The following is a 23,628-nucleotide window of genomic DNA, read 5'->3' as shown; positions in this document are numbered from 1 at the left end:
TTAAAGATAAGGAGAAAATATTAAAAGCAGCCAGAGAAAAGGAGAGTTACTTACAAAGGAGTTCCCCCAAGACTGTTAGCTGATTTCTCAAAAGAAATCTTGCAGACAAGAAGGGGCTGGAAAGAAGTATTCAGTAATGAAAGGCAAGGACCTACATCCAAGATTACTCTATCCAGCAAAGCTATCATTTACATGGAAGGGCAGAAAAGTGCTTCCCAGATAAGGTCAAGCTCAAGGAGTTCATCATCACCAAGCCCTTATTATATGAAATGTTAAAGGGACTTATCGAAGAAAAAGAAGATGAAGAAAAATATAAACAGTAAAATGACAACAAACTCACAACTATCAACAACTGAACCTAAAAAAGAAAAACAAAAACAAACTAAGCAAACCACCAGGACATACCAGAACCATAGAAATGGAGATCACATGGAGTGTTATCAGTGGGAAGGAGGGGAGGGATAATGGAGGAAAATGTACATGGAATAAGCAGCACAAATGTAGGTACAAAGTAGACAGGGGGAGGTTAGGAATAGTATGGAAAATGGAGGAGCCAAAGAACTTATATGTATGATCCATGGACATGAACTAGGTGGGAAGGGGAATGATGGTGGAGGGTGGGGTGCAGGGCAGAGAGGAATAAGAGGGAGAACAAATGGGACAACTGGAATAGCATAATCAATAAAATACATTTAAAAAAGAAAATGCTACTCTTTGATATTTGCTTTGCTTTGTGCAGGGTGGGACCAAAGGAGGTTTACAGTTGTATGGAAAATAATACAGTAAGTAATAAAGTAGTAATACCAGAATAAACTCTGTTTGCATACTCACAACTGCAAACCTACCTTTGCCCACCCCTATGTATCTTAATGTTTGTGACAGCCCCAGAGCTAGGCATAGTCTCTTCTTTTACTTCTTTCTTTGAGGGACCCTTTCCTTGTTTAAAACTCTTTCCAGAAAATCACTACTGATGTTTAAGATCCACTATACACTTTTGTGTTAATCCCTAAATTAAGATAGATCTTAACTGTAAAGATACAATTGTTAACATCTGTGAGAGTTAGACGGCTCCTCTCCATTTAAAATATAACTAAATAGCAGCCTTTTAAATGCTGTTTAATGATTCAGAGAAGGCCCACTTTATTTCCTTCATTTATTTATTCCAAAGTCCCTATGTGTCAATACCCTATTTCATAGCCCAGAATTAATATTGAAAGCTACAAATTTTCTAGTGACCTACAGCCATACTTTTATATCTTACAAAGTAGATTTTAAGACAACAAAGATAACAAGAGACAAAGAATGACATTCTGTAATGATAAAGAGACACTTCATTAAGAAGACATTAGCACTTCTCAATAAATATGCACCTAATCTGGGGGCACCAAAGTATATAAAGCAACTACTAACAGAATTAAAGGGAGAAAAGACAAGAACACAACCACAGTTGGGGACCTAAATACTTCATTGACAGCTGTAGGCAGATCATCCAAACAGAAAATCAATAAAGAAATATCAGCCTTAAACCCTGACTGGTGTGGCTCACTTGATTGGGCATCACCCTGCAAGGCAAAAAGATCACCAATTCAATTCCTGGTCAGGGCACATGCCTCGGTTATAGGTTCGGTCCCCAGTAGGGTATGTAGGAGAGATGGCTAGCAATGTTTTTCTCCCTCTCTTTCTCCCTCCCTTCCCCTTTCTCTATAAATAAATAAATAAATAAATAAATAAATAAATAAATAAATAAAATCTTAAAAAAGAAATGTATCAGCCTTAAATGAAATAGTAGACCAAATGGACCTAACTGACACTTAGGAGCCTTTCATCCCTAAACATCAGCTTATACGTTCTTTCCAGGGTATACGGAACATTCTCAAGGCTAGACCATATATGCTGGGTCACAAAAAAAGGCTTAACAAATTCAAGCATATTCTCTGACCACAGTGCCTTGAAATTAGAAATCAACTCCAAAAAGGAAGTAAAGAAATTCACAAATATGTGGTGATGAGACAATACACTAATAAAAAAAACTGGGTCAAAAGGAAAAATAAAAGGTGATGTCAAAAGATCTATAGAGATGAATGAGAATGATGATACAATGTATCAAAACTTCTGGGCTGCAGCAAAAGCAGTAATAAGAGGGAAGTTTATTACTACTGTAGGTCTATATCAAGAAGCAACAGAAATCCTAGATAAACAACCTAACATTACATTTTTTAAAAAGGTTTATTTATTTTTTAGAGAGAGGGAAGGAAGGAAGGGAGGGAGAGAAACATCAGTGTGAAAGAGAAACACTGATTGGTTGCCTCCTACACACACCCCAACTGGGGACTGAACCTGAAACACAGGCATGTGCCCTGACCAGGAATTGAACTGGTGACCCATTGGTTTGCAGAAGGGCATTCAACCAACTAAGCCACATGAGTCAGGGTTAACATTACATCTTAAAGAACTAGAAACAGAAGAATAAAAGCAATCCAAAGTTAGCAGAAGAAATAATAAAAATTAGAACAGCCCTGACTGGTGTGGCTCAGTGGGATGGGCATCATTTCGAAAACCAAAATGTTGCCTATTTGGTTTCGAGTCAGGGCACATGCCTGGGTTGCAGGCCAGGTCCCCAGGTGGGGGTGTGCGAGAAATAACCAGTTGATATTTCTCTCCTACACTGATGTTTCTCTCCTCTTTCTCCCTCCCTTCCCCTCTCTCTAAATATAAATGAATAAAATCTCTAAAAACAATTAGAATAAAACAGAATGAAATAGAGAACAAAAAGACTACACAAAAAAATGCAACAAAGAGCTAGTTCTTTCAGAAGATTAATAAAACTAAGCCCTGGCTGGCATAGCTCAGTGGATTGAGTGCGGGCTGCGAACCAAAGTGTCGCAGGTTCAATTCCTAGGCAGGGCACATGCCTGGGTCGCAAGCTATAACCCCCAGCAACCACACATTGATGTTTCTCTCTCTCTATCTCCCTCCCTTCCTTCTCTAAAAATAAATAAATAAAATCTTTGGGAAAAAAAAAAAGAAGATTAATAAAACTGACAAACCCCTGGAGAGACTGACTAAAAAAAAGAGAGAAGACTACATAAACAAAGCCAGAAAGGAAAGCACCACAGACATTGCAGGTTGATACAAAGTATCATACTAGAACTCTATGAAAGACTATATGCCACAAAATTTAATAACCTAGAAGAAATGGATAAGTTCCTGAAAATATATAACCTTCCCAGACTGAATCATGAAGAACTGGAAAATCTAAACAGATCAACAGTGAGGACATTGAAACAGCCATCTTTTGAAAGTGTTGGGAACCGCCCTGACTGGTATCAGAAAACTGAAACCCCCGCCTAGGCTAGGCTAAGGGAACGCCCTTGGAACCGTGAGCCGGCAAGGAGACAAAAGCTTATCTTCCTGGCAGGAATGCTGTTTCTGCTGCTTTGTTCATAACTGAACCCCCCAAAAAGCTTGGTCGGTTAGCCAAAGACGGGTAAGATTCCCCACGGGGGGAACAACCCAAGCCAGGCACGATCACTTTGGGAGGCCCCCCAAAAGAAGGACTTGGGGGGCTGCAGCAAAAGGGGGTGATGGACCCTCACTCCTCAGCTTTGACAAAGTCTGAGTTCTCAGCGTCCCAGAAGAAAATCTCCTTATCTCTCGGTGGCCTTAGTTCCCGCGCTCCACCTAAGCCTGAAACAATGACGGGGAAGTACAGCTCGGTACTGGGAAGTGCGGATTTCCCGGGGTGATCAGGCCTAAGAAAGAACATGTAAATTACTGTGAAACCTTCTTTGTTTAAGAACGCTCTCAGTTGAATGAGGAGGGTCTTAGGAGGAAGCTAGTTTGTTCCTCAGCCTTACAGCTCTTTGACCCCCCAACTCAATAGACCGGCAGAGTTCTTTGTTTTATATATTCCTTACTTCCCCTAATGAGTATTGTACGTTACCTGAGTTATTATGCAAAATGAGCCTAATAAAAGCAGGTATGGACGGTGGATCGGCGCGCTCCCCACTAGGGGGGGTGGCCATTCTGTCCCTACTTCCCCACAGAAACTGGTTTTTCTCTGTGCATGTGTGTTTTTTCTCGCGTATTGTCGAGCCATCCACAGTGTGCCGTGGTCACTGCTAGCCGGTGACCCACGCGCAACATGGAAGGACATTGAAACCTCCCCAAAAATAAAATTGCAGGACTAGATGGTTTCACTAGTGAATTCTACCAAACATTTAAAGATTTAATACCTATTCTTCTTAAACCATTCCAAAAAATTAAAGAAGTGGTAATACCTTCTAAAACATTTCATAAGGCCAGTAACCCTGATATCAAAATCTGGCAAGGATAACACACACACACACACACACACACACACACACACAACACACCTCTACAGACTGATAGTTCTGATAAATACAAAAATCTGAAACAAAATACTAGCAAATCAAGTACAACAGTAATGAAAAAAAATAATACATCACAATCAAGTGGAGTTCATTCCAGGGGCACAAGGGTGGTCCAAAATAAGCAAATCAATCAATATAATACACCACATTAACAAAACAAAGGGAAGACTAACGGTCAAGATAGTAGCAGAGGTAAACACAGTTTGCCTCCTAACACAACCACATCAAAACTGCAACTCAACTACAGAAAAATCATCACTCAGAGCCATCAGAAATTGAGTTGAATAGAAGGCCAACAACTACAGAACTAAAGAAACCACATCCATCCACAATGGTAGGAGATGCAGAGATGTGGAGACCTGGGACGGGCTGGTCTCACACCCATGTGTGGTGAATAAAAACTTGGTAGGGATATCTTAGGAGTGAGGGGTCTCAACCCAACAGACCCCTTAGCTCAGGGATCTAGTACCAAGAAGATAAACCCCCATAACTTCTGGCTATAAAAACCAGCAGGGTTTGAGTTGGTGAAGGAACCACTGGATTCCCAAGTGGCTCCTCATAAAGGCCCTGCACCCAGACTTAGATTCACTCCCTCTGAGATCCAGCACCGGGGTAGCAGTTTGAAAGGTACCAGTGGCATAAAAGGAGGAGCTGAAGTGTTTGGCATCAGGGCAAGAGCTGGGGAACAGCCTTCTCCCAGACAGAAAGGCAGGCAGAGGCCATTGTTCTTTTTCTGAGCCCTCCCTCAGAGAGCCACAGAGCTGACAGAAGGGGACATATCTGAGACTCCATCAACCTGGCTCACACGATTTGCTTTATCCTGGTGAATCCCTAAGGTTCTGCACCACCCAACTTACAGCCCACCCAAGCTGTTAAAAGGGGCCTTTTCATATGAATGGGTAGTCTCGGCTTCACGTCTTCCTAAATTTTCTCAAGCAAAAGCCAGCCTCAGTGAGGTCCCAGCCCCATGGGCTGGCACCAGCAGCCCCCAGCTTTGGACCAGTTTGGCTTCACATGGGAACCTCCAAGCCCAGCACAAGTAGCAGCCATCTACAGACTGCTTTGTAGCTCATGCTGGATGGCCCTGGGCAGAATACAAGTGGTGGTTGACCCTAGCCTACACCACCTGGGAAACCCCAGAGCCTGTGCACCCAGTCAACAGGTACAGACCACACTGGAACATGACCACCCTGCCCCTGCAGAGCTGATCCTCCACAGAGGGCAGGGGTTAGTGATCAGTAGTCACAGCCAGTCCTTAAAGCTGACTGGCCTGGTTAAATCCCTCCCACTGACTTGCCAAGAGCAATCAAGGCTCACCTGCAAGAGGAGGGTGTACTCAGCCCACACAGAGGGCGCAACTTAAGTTCCCAGCTTGAGTGATAGGGGAGGCTGTTTCACTGTATCCTACACTACAGGATAGCTACTATATAGGCCACACTACCAAGACATGGAGTCAAAGCAGCTCTACCTAATACATAGAAACAAACACAGGGAAGCTGCCAAAATAAGAAGACAAAGAAACATGGCCCAATTGAAAGAACAGATCAAAACTCCAGAAAAAAGAACTAAACAAAAAGGAGATGAGCAATCCATCAGATGAAGAATTCAAAACACTGGTTATAAGGATGCTCAAAGTACCTCAACAACATAAAAAAAGACTCAGGCAGAAATAAAGGATATGCTAATAGAAATAAAGAACAATTTACAGGGAATCAAGAGTAAAATGGATGAAGCTCAGAATCAAAGCAATGATACGGAACATAAAGAAACAAAAAACAACCAACAGAAAAGCAAGAAAAAAGAATCCAGAATTATGAGGATAGTGTAAGAAGCCTCTGGGACAATTTTAAGCATTCCAACATTTGCATCATAGGGGTGCCAGAAGGAGAAAAGAAAGAACAAGGAACTGGAAATCTATTTGAAAAAATTATGAAAGAAAACTTCCTTAATTTGATGAAGGAAATAGACATGCAAGTCCAGGAAGCACATAGAGTCCCAAACAAGATGGATGCAAAGAGGCCTACTCCAAGACGCAACATAATTAAAATGCCAAAGGTTAAAGATAAGAGAGAACTTTAAAGGCAGCAAGAGAAAAGCAGTTAATTACCTACAGGTGAGTTCTTCTAAGATTGGCATCTGATTTCTCCAAAAGAAACTTTGCAAGCTAGAAGGGATTGGCAAGACATACTCAAAATCATAATAACCAGGGACCTACAGCCAAGATGATTCTATCCAGCAAAGTTATCATTTAGAATCCAAGGGCAGGTAAAGAGCCTCCCAGACAAGAAAATACTAAAGGAGTTCAGAATCACCAAACCATTATTTTATGAAATGTTAAAGGAACTTATTTAAAAAGAAGATGAAAACTATGAACAATAAAATGGCAACAAACATACACCTATCAACAACTGAATCTAAAAATAAACTAAGCAAACAAGAACTGAGACAGAATTGTGGATATTGAGATTGTTTTGATGGTGGCCAGATGGGAGGCGGTTGGGGAGAATGAAGGGGTGAGCGGATTAAGAACAAATAGGTAGTTACCTAATAGCCATGGGGATGTAAAATACAGTATAGGAAATGGAGTAGCCAAAGAACTTAAAAACGCATGACCCATGGACATGAACAATGGTGTGGGTTGCCTGAGGGAATGTCGGGTGCTTAATGGAGGGTGGCAAAAGGGGGAAAACTTGGCACAATTTTAATAGTATAATCAATAAAATATAATTAAAAAAGGAAAAAACAAAGGATAAAAATCGTATCTTATCAATAGATGCAGAAAAAGCAGTTGATAAGATACAACATCCACGGATGATTAAAACACTCAATGAAATGGATATAGAAGGAATGTACCTCAACGTAATAAAGGCCATATATGACAAACCCTCAGCCAATATCATACTTAATACTGAAAAACTGAAAGCTTTTCCTCTAAGACTAGGATACTCACTTTCACCTCTCTTATTCAACATAGTACTGGAAGTATTAGCCAGAGCAATAAGGCAAAAGAAAGATATAAAAGGCATCCAAATTGGGAATGAAGAAAGAAAAATATCACTGTTTTGCAGATGACATGATTCTGTATATAGAAAATCCTAAAGACTCCACCAAAAAACTATTAGGAACAATAAATACAGTAAAGTTAAGGGTACAAAACCAATGTACAAAACCCACTGCTTTTCTGTTTACTAACAATAAAATTTCAGAAAAAGAAACTAAAAGAAAAAACAATTCCAATTGCAACCAAAAGAATAAAACGCCTAGGAACAAACTTAGCAAAGGATATTAAGGACCACTATACTGAAAACTTCAAAGCATTATTAAAAGAGATGGAAAAAGACACAATGAAAAGGAAATATATTCTGTGTTCATGAAATAGAAAAATCAACATAGTTAAAATGGCCATATTACCTGAAGCAATATACAGATTTAATGCAATCCCCTCCAAATCACCAATGTCACTTTTCAAATAAAGAAGAACAAAAAATCAGATTTCTATGGAACCACAAACAGCCCCAAATAGCCAAAGCAATCCAGATTAAGAAGAAATGAAGCCAATATAATTTGAATTCACTTCCTCATTTTCAAGTTATACTACAGAGCTACGATAATCAAAACAGCATGATATGAGGGGGAAGAGAGAAGAGATACACACACAGACCAATGCAGCAGAATTGAGCCCAGAAATAAACCACATGTATATGGACAAATAATTTTTGACAAAGGAGCCAAAAGCACACAATGGAAAAAGAACGCCTTTATGATAGATAATGCTGGGAAAATTGAAAACCAACATGCAAAATAATGAAACTAGATTACAGTTTGTCCTCATGTACAAAAATTAATTCAAAATGGATCAAAGACCTAAATATAAGCTCTAAAGCAATAAATTACATAGGTACTAAACTTATGGACTTGGGTTGCAGAGAAAATTTTATAAGTTTGACCCCAAAGGCAAGGGGAATAAAGGCAAAAATGAATGAATGGGACTATAACAAACCAAAAAGCTTCTGCACAGCAAAAGAAACTGACAACAAAACACAAAAGCAAACAATTTAATGGGAGATATTTTTTGCAAACAAGAACTCCAACAAGGGATTAATAACCAAAATATAGAGAGAATTTATACAACTCAACACCAAACAAACAATCCAGTTAAAAAATGGGCAGAGGACCTGAACAGACACTTCTTCCAAGAAGACATACAAATGGCCAACACATACATGAAAAGATGCTCAACTTCACTAGCTATTAGGGAAAAGAAGATTAAAACTACAATGAGATACCACCTCACAACTGTTAGTATAACTATTATCAAAAGAAATAGAGACAACCAGTGTCCTTCATTAGAGGTTTGGATAAAGAAAATGTGGTACATATATACAGTGGAATACTACTCAGCCATAAGAAAAGATGAAATACTGCCAATTGTGACCACATGGATGGACCTTGAGAATATTATGCTAAACGAAATAAGTCAGACAAAACTAAGAACCGTCTGATTTCACTGATGTGGGATATAAAACTGAAACGCAAAGACAAACAACAGTATGGTGGTTACCAGAGGGAAGGGAATGGGGTGGTAAAGGGGGTCAAATATATAGTAATGGAAGATGATTTAACTTTGGGTAGTAGACACCCAATGCAATATACAGATCATGTATCATGGAAATGTATGCTTGAAATCTATATGATATTATTAACCAATGTCACGCCAATAAATTTAATTTTGGCAAGAAGAAGCTATGCATTCCTGTGCAGGACGACATCAAATGCCACACAGAGAAAGGCTATAATGGAAGGCAACATATTATAGCTGGCTTCTTCAGACTTTTAAAGTCAAACTAGGTTTTATATCAGCTCAGCCACATACTTGCTTTGCACATTTATTCTTTTTTAAAAATTTATTTATTTTAAAGATTTTACTTATTTTTAGACAGAGGGGAAAGGAGGGAGAAAGAGAGAGGGAAACATCAATGTGTGGTTGCCTCTTGCACACCCCCTACTGGGGACCTGGCCTGCAACCTAGGCATGTGCCCTAACCTAGGAATCAAACCTTTGGTTCTCAGGCCCATGTTAAATCCACTGAGCCACATCAGCCAGGGCACACACTTATTCTAAGCTTAAGGTTCTATGAAATGAAGGGGTGGAACCTCAAAGATCTCTTGCAGTTTCTTTTCTTCCTTCTAATTAAAAAATGGTGGCAGCCTAAAATGAAAATATGAGTATAAAAGTATTAAATGTTTATCTTAAGAGAAAGAGAAGAAAGCATTCACATAGCTTGTTTTTACTGGATTCAGTAATTTGGTAACAACTTTCTTTGCTATCACCTGTCATAAATACAAGTGATAAGCATGAAATATAATATGTGTTTAAAGAATAACTCCATCTTCATATCAGTGTACTGGAAATAAGAGTAAAGAAAAAAAATACTGTTTTACTAAAAAGAGGCAGCAACCATCTGATAAAGCCAAAGTAGTTTATATTTCAAAATTCAGGTAGCTTTTAACTAGCTACCATAGTAAGCCAGCGCCCATTTTAAAAAGAAATAGAAAAATCCTGTTAACATCTCCCAACTATACAAACATTGATTATCTCTAGCCTAGCCAACATTAAAAATGCTGCCATCTTTATCCAATTACATTAAAATCTTCCCTTCATTCTACATATTCACTGTTAGACCCTATATTCTTACCTTCAGTAGAGCTCCTATTGTGATTATTTATCTTGTCCTGAGATACATATACATGCATTCTCTCATAGTTGGTAAACCCTAAATAAAATTACCATACAGAGTCCAGTTTCCAGAACAGCAGGACACAGGCTTATTCACTAAGCACATGCTGGATTATTGATATGAACATTGGGTTAAGAACTGCAACACTACAACAGATCAATGGCCTACTCACAGCTCTTCTAAAGTGGCCCTACAAGCGATGCTAGTGATTAAGCTGGCTCACCATCCTCTTTAAGGGTAAGGCATGTCTCCTGAACATCGCTGATATCTCAGAAAGACTCCTGAAAGGATTCCATTTCTTCCAACCTTTAAAACATACATACTGATGCAACTGCCAAGTATAGGGTTGCTATGTTCTCCAAAAAGATAATTTATGTAAATCTGCTCTATGAATAGCAATGCCCTACATATATTGAAGAAAGTCCATCATTCTCTCTCATAAAGGATCTCTTTTCACCTACCAAAGGTGCTACACTTGGAGAGTACGGAGAAGAAATTACCTTTCTCTGCTATATCTTTTAGAATTTTCTTCAATTCCATTAGTCAATAGTCTCTCTTCCTAGTCCTTCACTGTATTATGTTTGCCCTTTACTCCCAGAATAGCAATACATTTTCCCATTTCTTTCTTTTATCCCATGTTAACTTTACTTCTGAATCAAATGAAATAGGAATTTCAATATCAAATAAAGAATGTGCATGACACATCTTTCCTCAAATTCATAGACATGAATGGATGCTCCTGATGCACAACATGTATCACAGGCAAAAGTAACAAAACAAAACAAACCCACATGCAACAATTGATGCTGTGACTTACCTTCTGGCTCACTCTCTGACCCTGAGAGACTGCCATAACTGTTCATTAGTGAGCACAGGGCTGGTGTCACTTCCTTGGGTATAACAGTACTTTGTGGTTTCTCTTCTTTATCAGACTCTGAAATAGAAAGGAAAATAACTAAGAGTAAAACAGTATACCAAAAACATCTACCATCATAAAAAGAAAGTTGATAGACCCTCACTCCCCAGTGTGTTAGTGGAAACAAAGTAATTTCTGATCATATCCTAAATCTTCTCAAAGAACAAAACCCAGCACACATGAAAAATTTCCTTTTGGTTGAAATCTTCTTTGGGCCCCGGCTGGCGTAGCTCAGTGGATTGAGCGCGGGCTGCGAACCAAATGTCGCAGGTTCGATTCCCAGCCAGGGTACATGCTTGGGTTGCAGGCCATAACCCCCAGCCACGGCACATTGATGTCTGTCTGTCTGTCTGTCTCTCTCTCTCTCCCTCCCTTCCCTCTCTAAAAAAAAAAAGTGAATAAAAAAAAATCTTAAAAAAAAAAAAAAGAAATCTTCATGGTCAGAGAAGCTTTCTGCTCCAAAGAGAAGACACAGGGGAAATGGAAGCTATACACAGCTCTGTTACTCACCATACTTCACAGGGTATGAAATCTGGGCCTTCTTTAGATTAATTTAATTATACAATCTTTACTTTTTTTAAATTTTAATTATTGTTCAAGTATAATTTTCTATCTCTTACTCCCATCCTGGCCCACCCACACAATCTTTACTACTAATTTATTTATCTTATTTATGTTATTAATTAATTTTATTAAGGTACCAGAAAGGCCAGAATTTATTTAACTTCACCAGGTTAGGATAATTGAGTCTGAAAATTAGATTTAGGAATAAAATATAAAAATACTCACTTTTGTTGTTTTTAAGACTGGTTTTAAAGACAGAAATAATATTTATGCCATTCTATAGATAAAGTCTTAATCAGAGTTTTGCTGAAATTAATCAGCTAAAAGTTGTTTATTATTTGAAACCTCTAAGAACTTAAGTAAATAAGACAAGCACGAGAATTGAGCAAGTCCTCAAGAGCCTGCCAAAGATAAAGTGTTTGATCACAGCCCAACAAGCATTTGTTTTTGGCAGCTCTAAAAATGTATTAATTCTATTCAAAACAACCAATAAAAATAAAGCATGACGGAAGAAATGAAGACAATAGTAACCTGTTTATGTAATGAACTAACTCAAGCCACAACCAATATGAAATGTTTCAAGACAGTATTTAATGTTTGCCGGTTAAGTTTAGGGGGAACCAAAACATGCCAATATGAAATGGGAGTGCACTTTTCTGTGAATAACTGCCACCTTCCAGTGGTTGAAGTTAAATCCTCCTTCCTCCACCCATCCACACTGTCAGCACACCATCCAAAAACTGCTCCTTGTCAATTTTAAGCTAACTTATCCCCTATTCTCCTGGATTAATAAAGGGAAAGGAAAATATGTAGCATAGATAGATAGATAGATAATTAGTATAGATTATCTATACTAATATAAACAGAAATTAGTGGAATAAACAGAAATCCACATCGGTATTAGTATGGAGACTCTTCATCCCCTTGTTTGAATAACAATAGGCCAAACCCTATTCCCGTCTAAGACCCAAAGAGAGATACCAAAAAAGTACAAGCATGAGTACATTTCATCCTTATGAGGTACCAATCTCAGTATTAATTATAGGTGATGAAACCAAATTCAGAGAATCTGAGTAACCATCCCTTCAGGTTACAAAACTATACAACAGTTGAGTCAAATTTAAGTCTTACCCATCTAACTGCAAATCCCAATTCATAACTTGTGAGCTAGATCTCCTATATCTGTTCTCTTTCTTACAATGAAGCCATCCTATCAAAATGTCTCTTTGGTCAATAATAATGCTATTAAATGTCTTCTTCCAGCTATAGTTCCATTTCTCTGTTCCCCTTTACAGCATAATTCCAAACAACTATTTGATATAATCACCAGGAAATCATCTGGGCCTGAAATTCCTTAGCTGTGTGTCCCATTGGAGCATCTACTCCAATCTGTCTTTCAGGCCTGCCACGCCAGTGAAGCTTTTCCTGCCAAGTTAACCTGCTTCCTCTGTGCTGCCAAGTCTAGAGGTCATTTCTTGGCTCTCATCTTATTTCACTCAAAGACAACATTTGACAGTAATCATATGTTACTTTTAAAAACATATTCTTCATGTGGCTTCCAGACCCCCATCACTTGGCTCTCCTTTCCCAAACTCCCTACTGAATTCTCCTCATTGACCAACTTCCAATTTTTTCAAGTGTCCCTGGTTTCAATCTTCAGTGAATCTTCCGCTTCCTCTTATGATTTCATTTTATCTAAAATCTTAAATACTATCTACATGCTGGTTAATCATAAATTTATATCTCCAGCCTTAAGTTTCCCCCTAAATTCCAGAATAATCTAAGTGCCTGTTCCATATCACTACCTAGAGATCACACAGGTCTCAAAAGTTAACAGGTCCAAAAACAAGCATTTGACTTTTACTCCTAACATGACTTCCAGAAGTCTCCACCTCAATAACAACTCTTACTTCTCAGTGTATCAAAATCTAGCAATCATCCTTGACTCTTCTCTGTCTGTTACATACTATATCCAAAGTATCAACAAATGTCAGCTCTATTTTGAAAATATCTCCAGAATCACACCGTTCTCATTATTTCCACTATTACAACCCCAGTCCAAGTCAACATTTCTTGCCTGGACAACTGTAACAGCCTCCTAAAAGGTATCCCTCTCATGACCCTGCCCACTGCTCCCTACAATCTATTCTCTACCTAAACACATAAACGAGATCACATCACCTTTCTGCTCAACATCAGAGTAAAGTCTCAAGTCATTTCCTGGCCTACAACACACTACTTGATCTGGTCTTTCACTTGTCTCCACTAAAATACTACCACTTTCTTTCCTGCCCACTCCACTCCAATCTGACTGTTCCTGAGCACATGAAGCATGCTCTCACCACGGGGCGTTTGCACTTGTTCCTTTCTCTGCTTGAAAGCTATCCCTGAAGGTATCAGCTCTTAACTTTATTTAGATTTCTTAATATCACCTTATGAGAAATGCCTTCATTAACTTTATAAAATAGCACACTCTTTTCTTTAACCATCATTCTCTATCCTTTCACTTAGCTTTACTCATCTTCATGTCACTTATACCAACCCATATATTTACTACATCCACCCCCAGCAAGACCATAAGCTACAGAAGAGGAGGACTTTGGCTTTGTTCAGTATTATATCCTTAGAGCCTAGAAAAGTGCTCAACAAATACCGAAGAACAAACTGTTGCATGAATAAAGGCAAGTTCTAAAAGAGTAACTTGTACAGATGACAGAGCTAGGAAGAGGTAGGGCTACAGTGGAACCCTAGTTCTGTCTGGATTCAAAGCTCATTCTTTTTTCTTTTTTCATTTTATGAACATGATTCCATTTTTACTTAACAAAATAAAATACATGTTAATAAGAAAAATATTTCTGGAAGGATATACAACAAAATGTGAGCAGTGACTACTTCTGTAAGTTAAGAAAGTAAGTTGTTTTTTATTTTATGCTTTTCCATTTTTCCTCATTTTCTGCATTTCAATCAGGAAATAATAGAAAAAGAAAAATAAAGAAACAAACCCTGGAGGAAAATGTTATCTCACAATTCAATTCAAAAAGTGGAGGACAAGGCTTTAATGGACCTATATAACTCCTCCCCTTCCCTCTTTTTTAATATTTTGAAACAACATCAAATTTGCACGTTACAAAAATAGTAGAGAATTTTCACACACCCTTCACTTACTTTCCCCTAATGTTAATATCTTACACAACCACAGTACATTTACCATAGCTAACAAATTACACTGGTATAATACTATTACTTAAATTACCGACTGTACTGTAATTTCACTAGTTTTTCCATTAATGTCCTTTTTCTATTCCAGAATCCAATCCTCCATATCACATTGTATTCTGTCCTCACAACTCCTTATCTGTGTCTTCACCAATCTATGACAATTTCCCAGTATGTCCTTGCTTTCATGGACTTAACAGTTTAAAGACTACTGAGCAGTTTTTGTAGAATATCCCTCAGTGTGGGTCTGTCTGGTGTTTTCTGATGATAATGCTAAGACTATAGATTTTAGGTAGTACTCTCTCATCATGTCATATCAGGGGGTCCGTGATACCAACTTGGCATTACTGGTGATATTAACCTTGACCACTTGGTGATCTGTCTGGTTTCCATACTGTCAAGTTATTATTTTTCTGTTTATTATTCTATTTCTTGAAATGAGTCACTAAGACCAGCCAACATTCAAGGGGATGGGAATTAAGACTACCTCTTAGAGTAAGGAATATTAATGAATTTTGGAGATATGCTAAAACCACCACAGTATACCCTATTTTACTTTAAAGTGTTGCCACCAATTTTACCGTTCATCAATGGTTCTTGCCTGAAACAATTATTACTGTGGTGTTCTAATGGTGACTTCCCGTTTCTCCCCAACCTCTTAACAATTATTAATTGAAATTCTTCTATAAAAAGATTTGCCCCTCATCCCCCATATTTATTTATATTAGTATGCACTTAGGAATATTTATTTTATTCTTTGGGTTATAATCTATTATTTTTTTATTTTATGGCTCAAATTGCTCCAACTTTAGCCATTTGGGAGCCTAGTCCAGTTGGTCCCTATATCCTTCTGACATGCCCATCTCCTGCTGATTTGAGCACTTTTTTACTTTCTGGAACTATATTAGATCTTCTAGGCTCACTTTGTATTCTCCCTGCCCCAAACCAGTCATTTCTCCAAAAAGTTCCAGTCTCTTTAATCGCAGAATGGTAAAACCACAATCTGGGTGCTTGTCATTATTAGGAGTGTCACAAAGCTCACTATACTTGACTGCTTCCCCAAGGGTAAGAGTTAGGAGTTCACACAAATGAACCACCACATGTAACAGCACTTTGAAAAGTGCTGCCCTTTTAACTTGATCAAAATGTCTTCCACAGTGACTTTTCATTTCAAAAGAAAACGTCTTTGCAAAGCTCCACAGATCTACCTTGCAGTTCTAATACAGACATTTTTAGCAGTTGTCCCGGAAAGACTGTGCTGAAGGCACTGTGCTGGCTGACTGAATCATACTCAACACACTTCACTCACTTTTTAATAAAGACAGCCAAAACATTTCTCTAAACTAAGAATATCAGTATAAAAACAGAAGCAATGAAATGATAAAATCAAACTCTACAATGATTATAAAACAGCTCAAATAATTTATCTGTTAAAACACCAGTGACACCTTTTTTATGGTAAATCTCACCTCTTTCATATATATCGTTCCCACCAATCTAAAAAATATCACAATAATCTAAAACTTATCATTAAACCACAGGTGGCAAACACAAGACCCAAGGGCCGAATCCAACCCTCCACCCTGTTTTATCCAGCCCGGCACCTTGTTTCCACCCAGTGGCAGTGCTAAGCTCTCACTTAACTGTTAAGGAGTAGTTACATTTATACAGTCCTAAAGTTACATTTGGCCCTTTGAAGGCAATCACCAGGCTCATGTGACCCCTGATGAAAATGAGTCTGACACCCCTGCACTAGACAATGAGTTTCCTGAAGGCAGCAGGAGAAATTCTCTGAATTACAGTGCTGGGCAAGCAAAACGTAGGACCTCAGTAAATCCCTACTGAAATAAAACTGGGGGAAAAAGTGCCTCTCAAATGTTTTACCCAACTCTAAACACTGATTGTAAAAGCTTCGCCTCTGGCTTCTTTCTACAGCTTATGTCTTAACTTGTCTCTCCTCTCCCCCCTTCTACTACTTCCTACTGCCCTTAAGGAACAAACACAGTTACATGCTCTAGCCTCAAGAACATTTACAGATTAAGACTCCTAAGAAAATGCTATCTATTGAAAAAACTCACCCTTAAAAAATGGGAGCTTTGTTTTATGGTTTCCAACTCTCAAAAACAGATGTTTAACAATGGGCATTCATGACAGCTGATATGCTAGGTTAACTTGTTTTCTTACTTTAACATCTACTTTTTAAACAACAGAAGCCTATTTAGCCTATGTGTCAGTATGCAGATGGATGTCTGTCCTAGTGTTCTATGATAATACCTGTATTATAATGAATGACTAACAAACTGGATCTTTTTCATTTTATTGATGAGACACTTTAGTCTGTGATGCTCAAGGACACATTACTGACCAGTTTCTTTCTTTCTAGCTCAGTTAAAATTTATTAAAACCATGGGCCAGGAAAGCCATTAAACATGGTGGATCATATTTAAAGAACAGCAACAAAATAAATGTGGTTCTAACAAATGAAATACCAAAAAGATTAAAAGGAAATCTAGTGCAAATAGGCCACACTCAAAATTGATCAGCTGGTAGGCTACAAATGACATGCTCTTCCTTTGAAACAATGTCAACCCCACATTTGACGTGCCTTCATAATTAGTGAGAGTTAACATACTACCAAGGGTCACAAAAAGGAGGGCTCAGGTAAAAATTTTTCTAAGCATGATGAAGTTTATAAAGATTGAGAACCGCTGTCTTATTGAAAATGTGAATGCTAATGTCTGGATTAAGATTCTGAGCCAAAAAAAAAAGGCAAAATATGTAAGAAATTGGGAGATCTCCATGTTGAAGGCAAGCTTAGTGCTAAAGAGTGTTAACTGCCATGTGAGAGCAGGAACAGGACTGTATCACCATGCTGCCCTGAGTCCTGCAACCTGAGTAACAAGCACACCCTGAGATCTGACTGGCTCTGGCCCAAGGTAAATGGAGCTGCCTCCAAACAAGTGTAAGGCTGATATGTTGGACAGTGGAGATGCTAAGGATACTAAGTATTTAAGGCATGTGAAAAAAATGGTAGATGTGGTTTTCTGTAGCTCTACCTGAAATGAAAAGTTGAGGAACCAACAGTCTAAACATTGATTTGAAAAATGTAAAAATCTAGAAGAAATCTGAGGTAAAGATGACATGAATTTAAATGGAATCTTTTCCACAAAATGAGAATAAAAGGTATTTACTTCTGTTGTCCATAACTGAAGTGTCTCTTAAAGATCTAGCTACAGACTTAAAAGCAAGATATATACTAATCTTTTTCATTGGTATTTCACCATATTAACACATACTGAAATACTTCTTTAAAAATGAGAACACAGAATTACCCACCTACTAAAGCTAACAAAACAAAACAAAAAAAGAATACTCAATGTTATAGAGTTCTTCAAATGTTCATTTAGAGAAATGCATAAAGTGAATAATTACATAATTTTCAAATTAGTAATTTAATGATTATAATGGTAGTCTTCATATTTGTGTTTCAAGTATTTTAATGACATGCAAGTTTATTTTGACGTACAACTGGCATTTTATCATCAAGGTTACACATTATAAATGTGAAAAAGTGTAGGCTGTAACATTTTTTGAGGGAAAAAAACAAAAAACAAAAAAACCAGTGCCCAAAGAGTAAACTCAGCAATGTCCAAAATGTCATCAGCCTTTTCCCCTGCTATCAGCAAGGGTAAGAAGATGCCTTTTCTAAACTCTCTCCCATACCTCAACTATCCTAGGCTCATGCAATATATTTTTTAGACAAATTCAGACTTCACATTTAGAGGAGGTGTGGTGGTGTACTAGTGGAGTCAGACTCCTAAGTTCAAACTCGGCTTTGCCACTAACTGACAGTGTGACTAAGGTAAATCACTTACCTTGTGTTCTTCAATTCTAAAATGAAGTAGCAGCAGTTCATATGTAAAAGGTTTGTTATGAGGAAACAAGTTAACACATATATAAAGCTTTTAGAGTACAGTAAACACCTTATTTAATAAGAGGTAGTTGGTGTTAAATGCAATCTTATTTCTGGTCAAACATTCTCTTATGCCAAGGTTGTTTTCCAATCAAGTTTAGTCAGTGCATTACTTATCTCCTTGTTTCTTGCCAGCTATAAATTCAATAATTTTCCATGTGAAGCCACTATCTTCCAGGCTGAACAAAGCTGGCTAACAAACCTACAATATAAGCTCAGTCCACTCACTAATACTACTCCTTTGCAAAATAGAACACACATGCAATTTGGATAAAGTGCCTCAGTGCTACTGGAAGAAAAGGTGGTGGAAATATTTACATATACATTTTCATTTTTCAGAAGGGGAAATTGGGTCTCAGAAGCTGAATATCTTCAAGATAGTAGCATTTTGGTCCTCTCAATCTTTTAACTTATAAGCAAGAGTAAACTTGCCCCATAGGTTCTAAAGGAAATTCAATAAACACATAAATATATTATATGCCCTGAGGAAGAACAATATTACTCAAATACAATGAATTAATACTGTTTACCCAAAGAGACTGTGTTCATGCTCACTAGCATAAATAATACCAGCTTCCATTGGGATTACTAGTTTACAGGAAAGACAAAATTCACATAACTGGGCAAATTTGAATCTACAGCATCAATACACTTTAAATCCCAAGATTAAATCATACTACGGAAATTATCCAACATATATTATCTTCCTTCCACATTCTGCCTACCCCATACACCCACCCACAAGGTTCAGAAAAGATGTCCTGAAATAAGGTTTTTGACAAGGGATTCCTATTAAAAAAAAACACAAAATTCTACATTTTTACATATTTGCCATTAAACTCTCCACAAAATGACCTCATTTTCTATACTTATAAACACAGTTTCCCTGCTTAACTTACCAGAATCAGTATTTACCAAAACACTCAGAGGGTCTGCATTTAATTCAGGAGGACCTTCAGGCTTCGAGTCATACAAGTGGTGGCCTGATCGAATGGCTGCTCTCTGTCCAGGTTGGTCATTTTTCCATTTGTGATGTCTGCCAGGGCTTCTGATTTTTGCCATCTGTGAATGTCTGGACATTCCCCTCATCTTACTGGAGAAAACAAAGCAATTCTTAATATAAAAGATAATGACATTTATTTCTTTCTTTCCTTTTTTTTAAATCCAGGGCCTTGAACACAGAAAGTCCCCCACAGATGTGAATTATATTTATTCCTCCTACTATTTTTTAAATATATTTTATTGATTATGCTATTACAGTTATCCCATCCCCCCCCTCTTTATTCCCCTCCACCCTGCACACCCCTTCCCACCCACATTCCCCCTTCAATTTAAGTCCATGGGTCATACATATTAAGTTTTTTGGCTTCTACATTTCCTTTACTACTCTTAACCTCCCCCTATCTATTTTCTACCTACCATCTATGCTACTCACTCTCTGTACCTTTTCCCCTCTTTCCCCTTTCCACGCCCCCACTGATAACCCTCAATGTGATCTCCATTTCTGTGATTTTGTTCCTATTCTAGTTGTTTGCTTAGTTTGTTTTTGTTTTTGGTTCAGTTGTTGATAACTGTGGGTTTGCTGTCATTTTACTGTTCATACTTTTTATCTTCTTTTTCTTAGATAAGTCCCTTAAACATTTCATATAATAAGGGCTTGGTGATGAGGAACTCCTTGAACTTGACCTTATCTGAGAAGCACTTTATCTGCCCTTCCATTCTAAATGAAACCTTTGCTGGATAGAGTCATCTTGGATGTAAATCCTTGCCTTTCAGGACTTGGAATACTTCTTTCCAGCCCCTTCTTGCCTTCAAGGTCTCTTTTGAGAAATCACCTGACAGTCTCATGGAAACTCCTTTGTAGGTAACTGTCTCCTTTTCTCTTGCTGCTTTTAAGATTCTCTCCTTATCTGTAATCTCAGGTAATATAATTACCATGTGCCTTGGTGTGTGCTTCCTTCGGTCCAACTGCTTTGGGACTCTCTGAGCTTCCTGGACTTCCTAGAAGTCTATTCCCCTTGCCAGATTAGGAAAGTTCTCCTTCATTATTTGTTCAAATAAGTTTTCCATTTCTTTCTCTTCCTCTTCTCCTTCTGGCACCCCTATGATTTGGACACTGGAACATTTAAAGTTGTCCTGGAGTTTCCTCTCCTCATTTTTTTGAATTTCTTCATTCTGTTCTGGTTCAATCTTTCCTTCTTCCTTCTAGTCCATACTATTGACTTGAGTCCTGGTTTCCTTCCTGTCACTGTTGGTTCCCTGTACATTATCCTTTATTTCACTTAACATAGCCTTCATTTTTTCATCTAATCTGTGACCATATTCAACCAATTCTGTGAGCATCCTGATTACCAGTGTTTTGAACTGTGAATTTGATAGGTTGGCTATCTCTTGGTCACTTAGTTGTATTTTTTCTGGTAGTCTGATCTGTTTTTTCATTTGGGCCATTCTTTTTTTTTTATTTTGGTTTCAGCACACCTGTTATGTAGTGAGTGGCAGAGCCTTAGCAGGGTGATCCACATCGCTGAATTGTGATGCTGTATGTGGGGGAGGGGTCCAAGAGGGAACAATGCTGCTTGTTCCACTCTCTGCCGGTTTTCAGTCACTTCTCCACTACATACAAGCAAACTGTGCCCTTCTGTTGCCGATTCCCAGGTGGGCAGGTTTGTGTACGTTTTAGGATCCTGTGGGTCTCTCCAATGAACTCTCCTGTGAGGCTGGGAGTTTCTCCCACTGCCTCCTCAACCCCCACCACTGTTTTCAATCAGAGGTTTGAGGCTTTATTTCCCCACACTGGAACTCTGGGTTGCGCATTTTGTCTCGCTCCCCAGTTGTTCTTCCCAATTTATCTGCATGAGAATGTGGGACCACCCAGTCAGCAAGCCACTGCCTTGCTGGGTCTGCCAGCCGCTGCCTTGCCTGCCTTGCCTCAAGTCCTCTCCACCTAGCTGCCCATCTCCACCCCTCCTATCCGTCTGGATGAATGTTTCTTCTTTAACTCCTTGGTTGTCAGACTTCCATACAGTTTGATTTTGTCAGTTCTGGTTGTTTTTGTTTTTAAATTTGTTGTTGTCCTTCTTTTGGTTGTGCAAGGAGGCACAGTGTGTCTATCTATGCCTCCATCTTGGCCAGAAGTAACATTTCTAAAAATATTGAAAATGTCTCTCAAATCTAAAGAAATACAGCTGTCAATCAATCACTTGTAGCCAGTTCATTAAAAAAAGACCAGAATAAAATAAATTCAATGGTTTCCAAAGATAGAGAACTCTATGGAATAACTTTATAAGGATAACACATCACAATGGGCTTATTTTATCAATTCCAAGATGACCACTCCCTCCCATATTTTGACACTTCTGAAATTGGGCTATGTTATACAATCAACAGCAGGTGAATTTAACCGGCCACTTACTTTCATTCCTGCTGTACATAACATAAAAGGGTTTCTCAGGCTTTATAAAGTATGTTAACTTTTGTCTATTCACTTTAAGGAGGCTTCAAGTTTCTGAAGCATTTACAAATATGCTGCCTTGTTTGAGCTTCATGACAGCTCTTTGAAGTTGATAAGAGAGGTACTATTCTCTTTATAAGAGGATGAACTTACAACCTGAGCAGAATTTCACGGCTACCTCAAATCAAGTGCCCTCTCAACCACACTACAGTTACACCCCTTAGAAGGAAAACAAATACTTATATGAACATATTCTAATGTAAACTCTGTGTAGGAAAAAAAAACCATTTAAAAAAAAGTTTTAGCCCTGGCCAGTGGGGCTCAGTTGGTTGAGAGTCATACTGCAAATTGAAAGATTGTGAGTTTGATTCCTGATCAGGGCACATGCCTGGGTTGCAGTTCCAGTACTAGTCAGGGTGTGTGCAAAAGGCTACTGATTGATGTTTCTCTTTCACATCAGTATTTCCCTCCCTGTCTTTTGCCCTCCCTTCCCCTCTCTAAAATCAATAAGCATGTCCTGGGGTGAGGATTAAAACAAAAACAAACAAACAAACAAAAGACTTCTGGCCAAGATGGAGGCATAGGTAGATATACTTTGCCTCCTCGCACAACCACAAGTAGGACAGCAACAAATTTAATAACAAAAAATAATTAGAACTGCCAGAAAATCCAACTTTATGGAAGTCCAACAACCAAAGAGTTAAAGAAGAAACATTCATCCAGACTGGTAGGAGGGGTGGAGACAGGCAGCCAGGGTGGAAAGATGCACTGGAAGTAGAGAGATTAAGAATAATTATATCTAAAAAGCTAGTACAGAGAAACACATAATATTAAAAATTATTCACTTAATCCAAAAGGCGGCAAGAAAGGAAACAAAGAATAGGACAAATTTAAGAAAATAGAACAATGGTAGACCAGAACCTGACTATATTAGTAATTACATTAAATATAAATAAACTAAACCCTAGTTAAAAGATAAAGACTTTTCCGTCTGGATTACCAGTATAAAAAAATAAGACCAAATTTTATATTCTCTATAAAGAAATAATACTTCAAAAATTTAAAAGGAAAAGGTTAAAAACACTATCTTTTCCCCACTGCACCATACTGCACCTTTGCCACAGTAGGTGACTGTTCATCGGTAGATCTGGCATTAGCCAATACTACAATATCTTCTTCACTCTAATTTCCTTAGCTATTTTAGAACCTCTGCATTTTCAGATAAACTTGAAAGTCTATCAGTACTACCCTCCTCCAACATCCCCCCTACCCCTGCCCCAATCCAACTTGCTAAGATTTTGATTATGAGCAATTTGAGAATGGATATAATCATACTGAGTCTTCCAGTTCATGAATATTATATATTCCTCCATTTAT

At 38.1% G+C, this 23,628-nt stretch overlaps 1 protein-coding gene across 1 annotated transcript in view; it reads right to left on the bottom strand.

The window, feature by feature from the left end:
- The window catches only part of NUFIP1 (nuclear FMR1 interacting protein 1), a 50,070-nt gene that overhangs the window by 5,688 nt on the left and 20,754 nt on the right, over window positions 1–23,628 (bottom strand). The window contains exons 7-8 of the mRNA XM_045839091.1: window positions 19,700–19,893; window positions 10,949–11,065 (exon numbers count right to left, since the gene is read on the bottom strand). Coding sequence (XP_045695047.1) covers window positions 10,949–11,065; window positions 19,700–19,893 — 311 coding nt within the window. The remainder of the gene's footprint in view (window positions 1–10,948; window positions 11,066–19,699; window positions 19,894–23,628) is intronic.

This window comes from Phyllostomus hastatus, unplaced genomic scaffold (assembly GCF_019186645.2).
Source record: "Phyllostomus hastatus isolate PE091 unplaced genomic scaffold, TTU_PhHast_1.1 phas_contig_29, whole genome shotgun sequence".
NCBI lineage: Eukaryota > Metazoa > Chordata > Mammalia > Chiroptera > Phyllostomidae > Phyllostomus > Phyllostomus hastatus.
The sequence above is the reverse complement of the archived record's forward strand: the minus strand, read 5'-3'. Positions and strand labels throughout refer to the sequence as shown.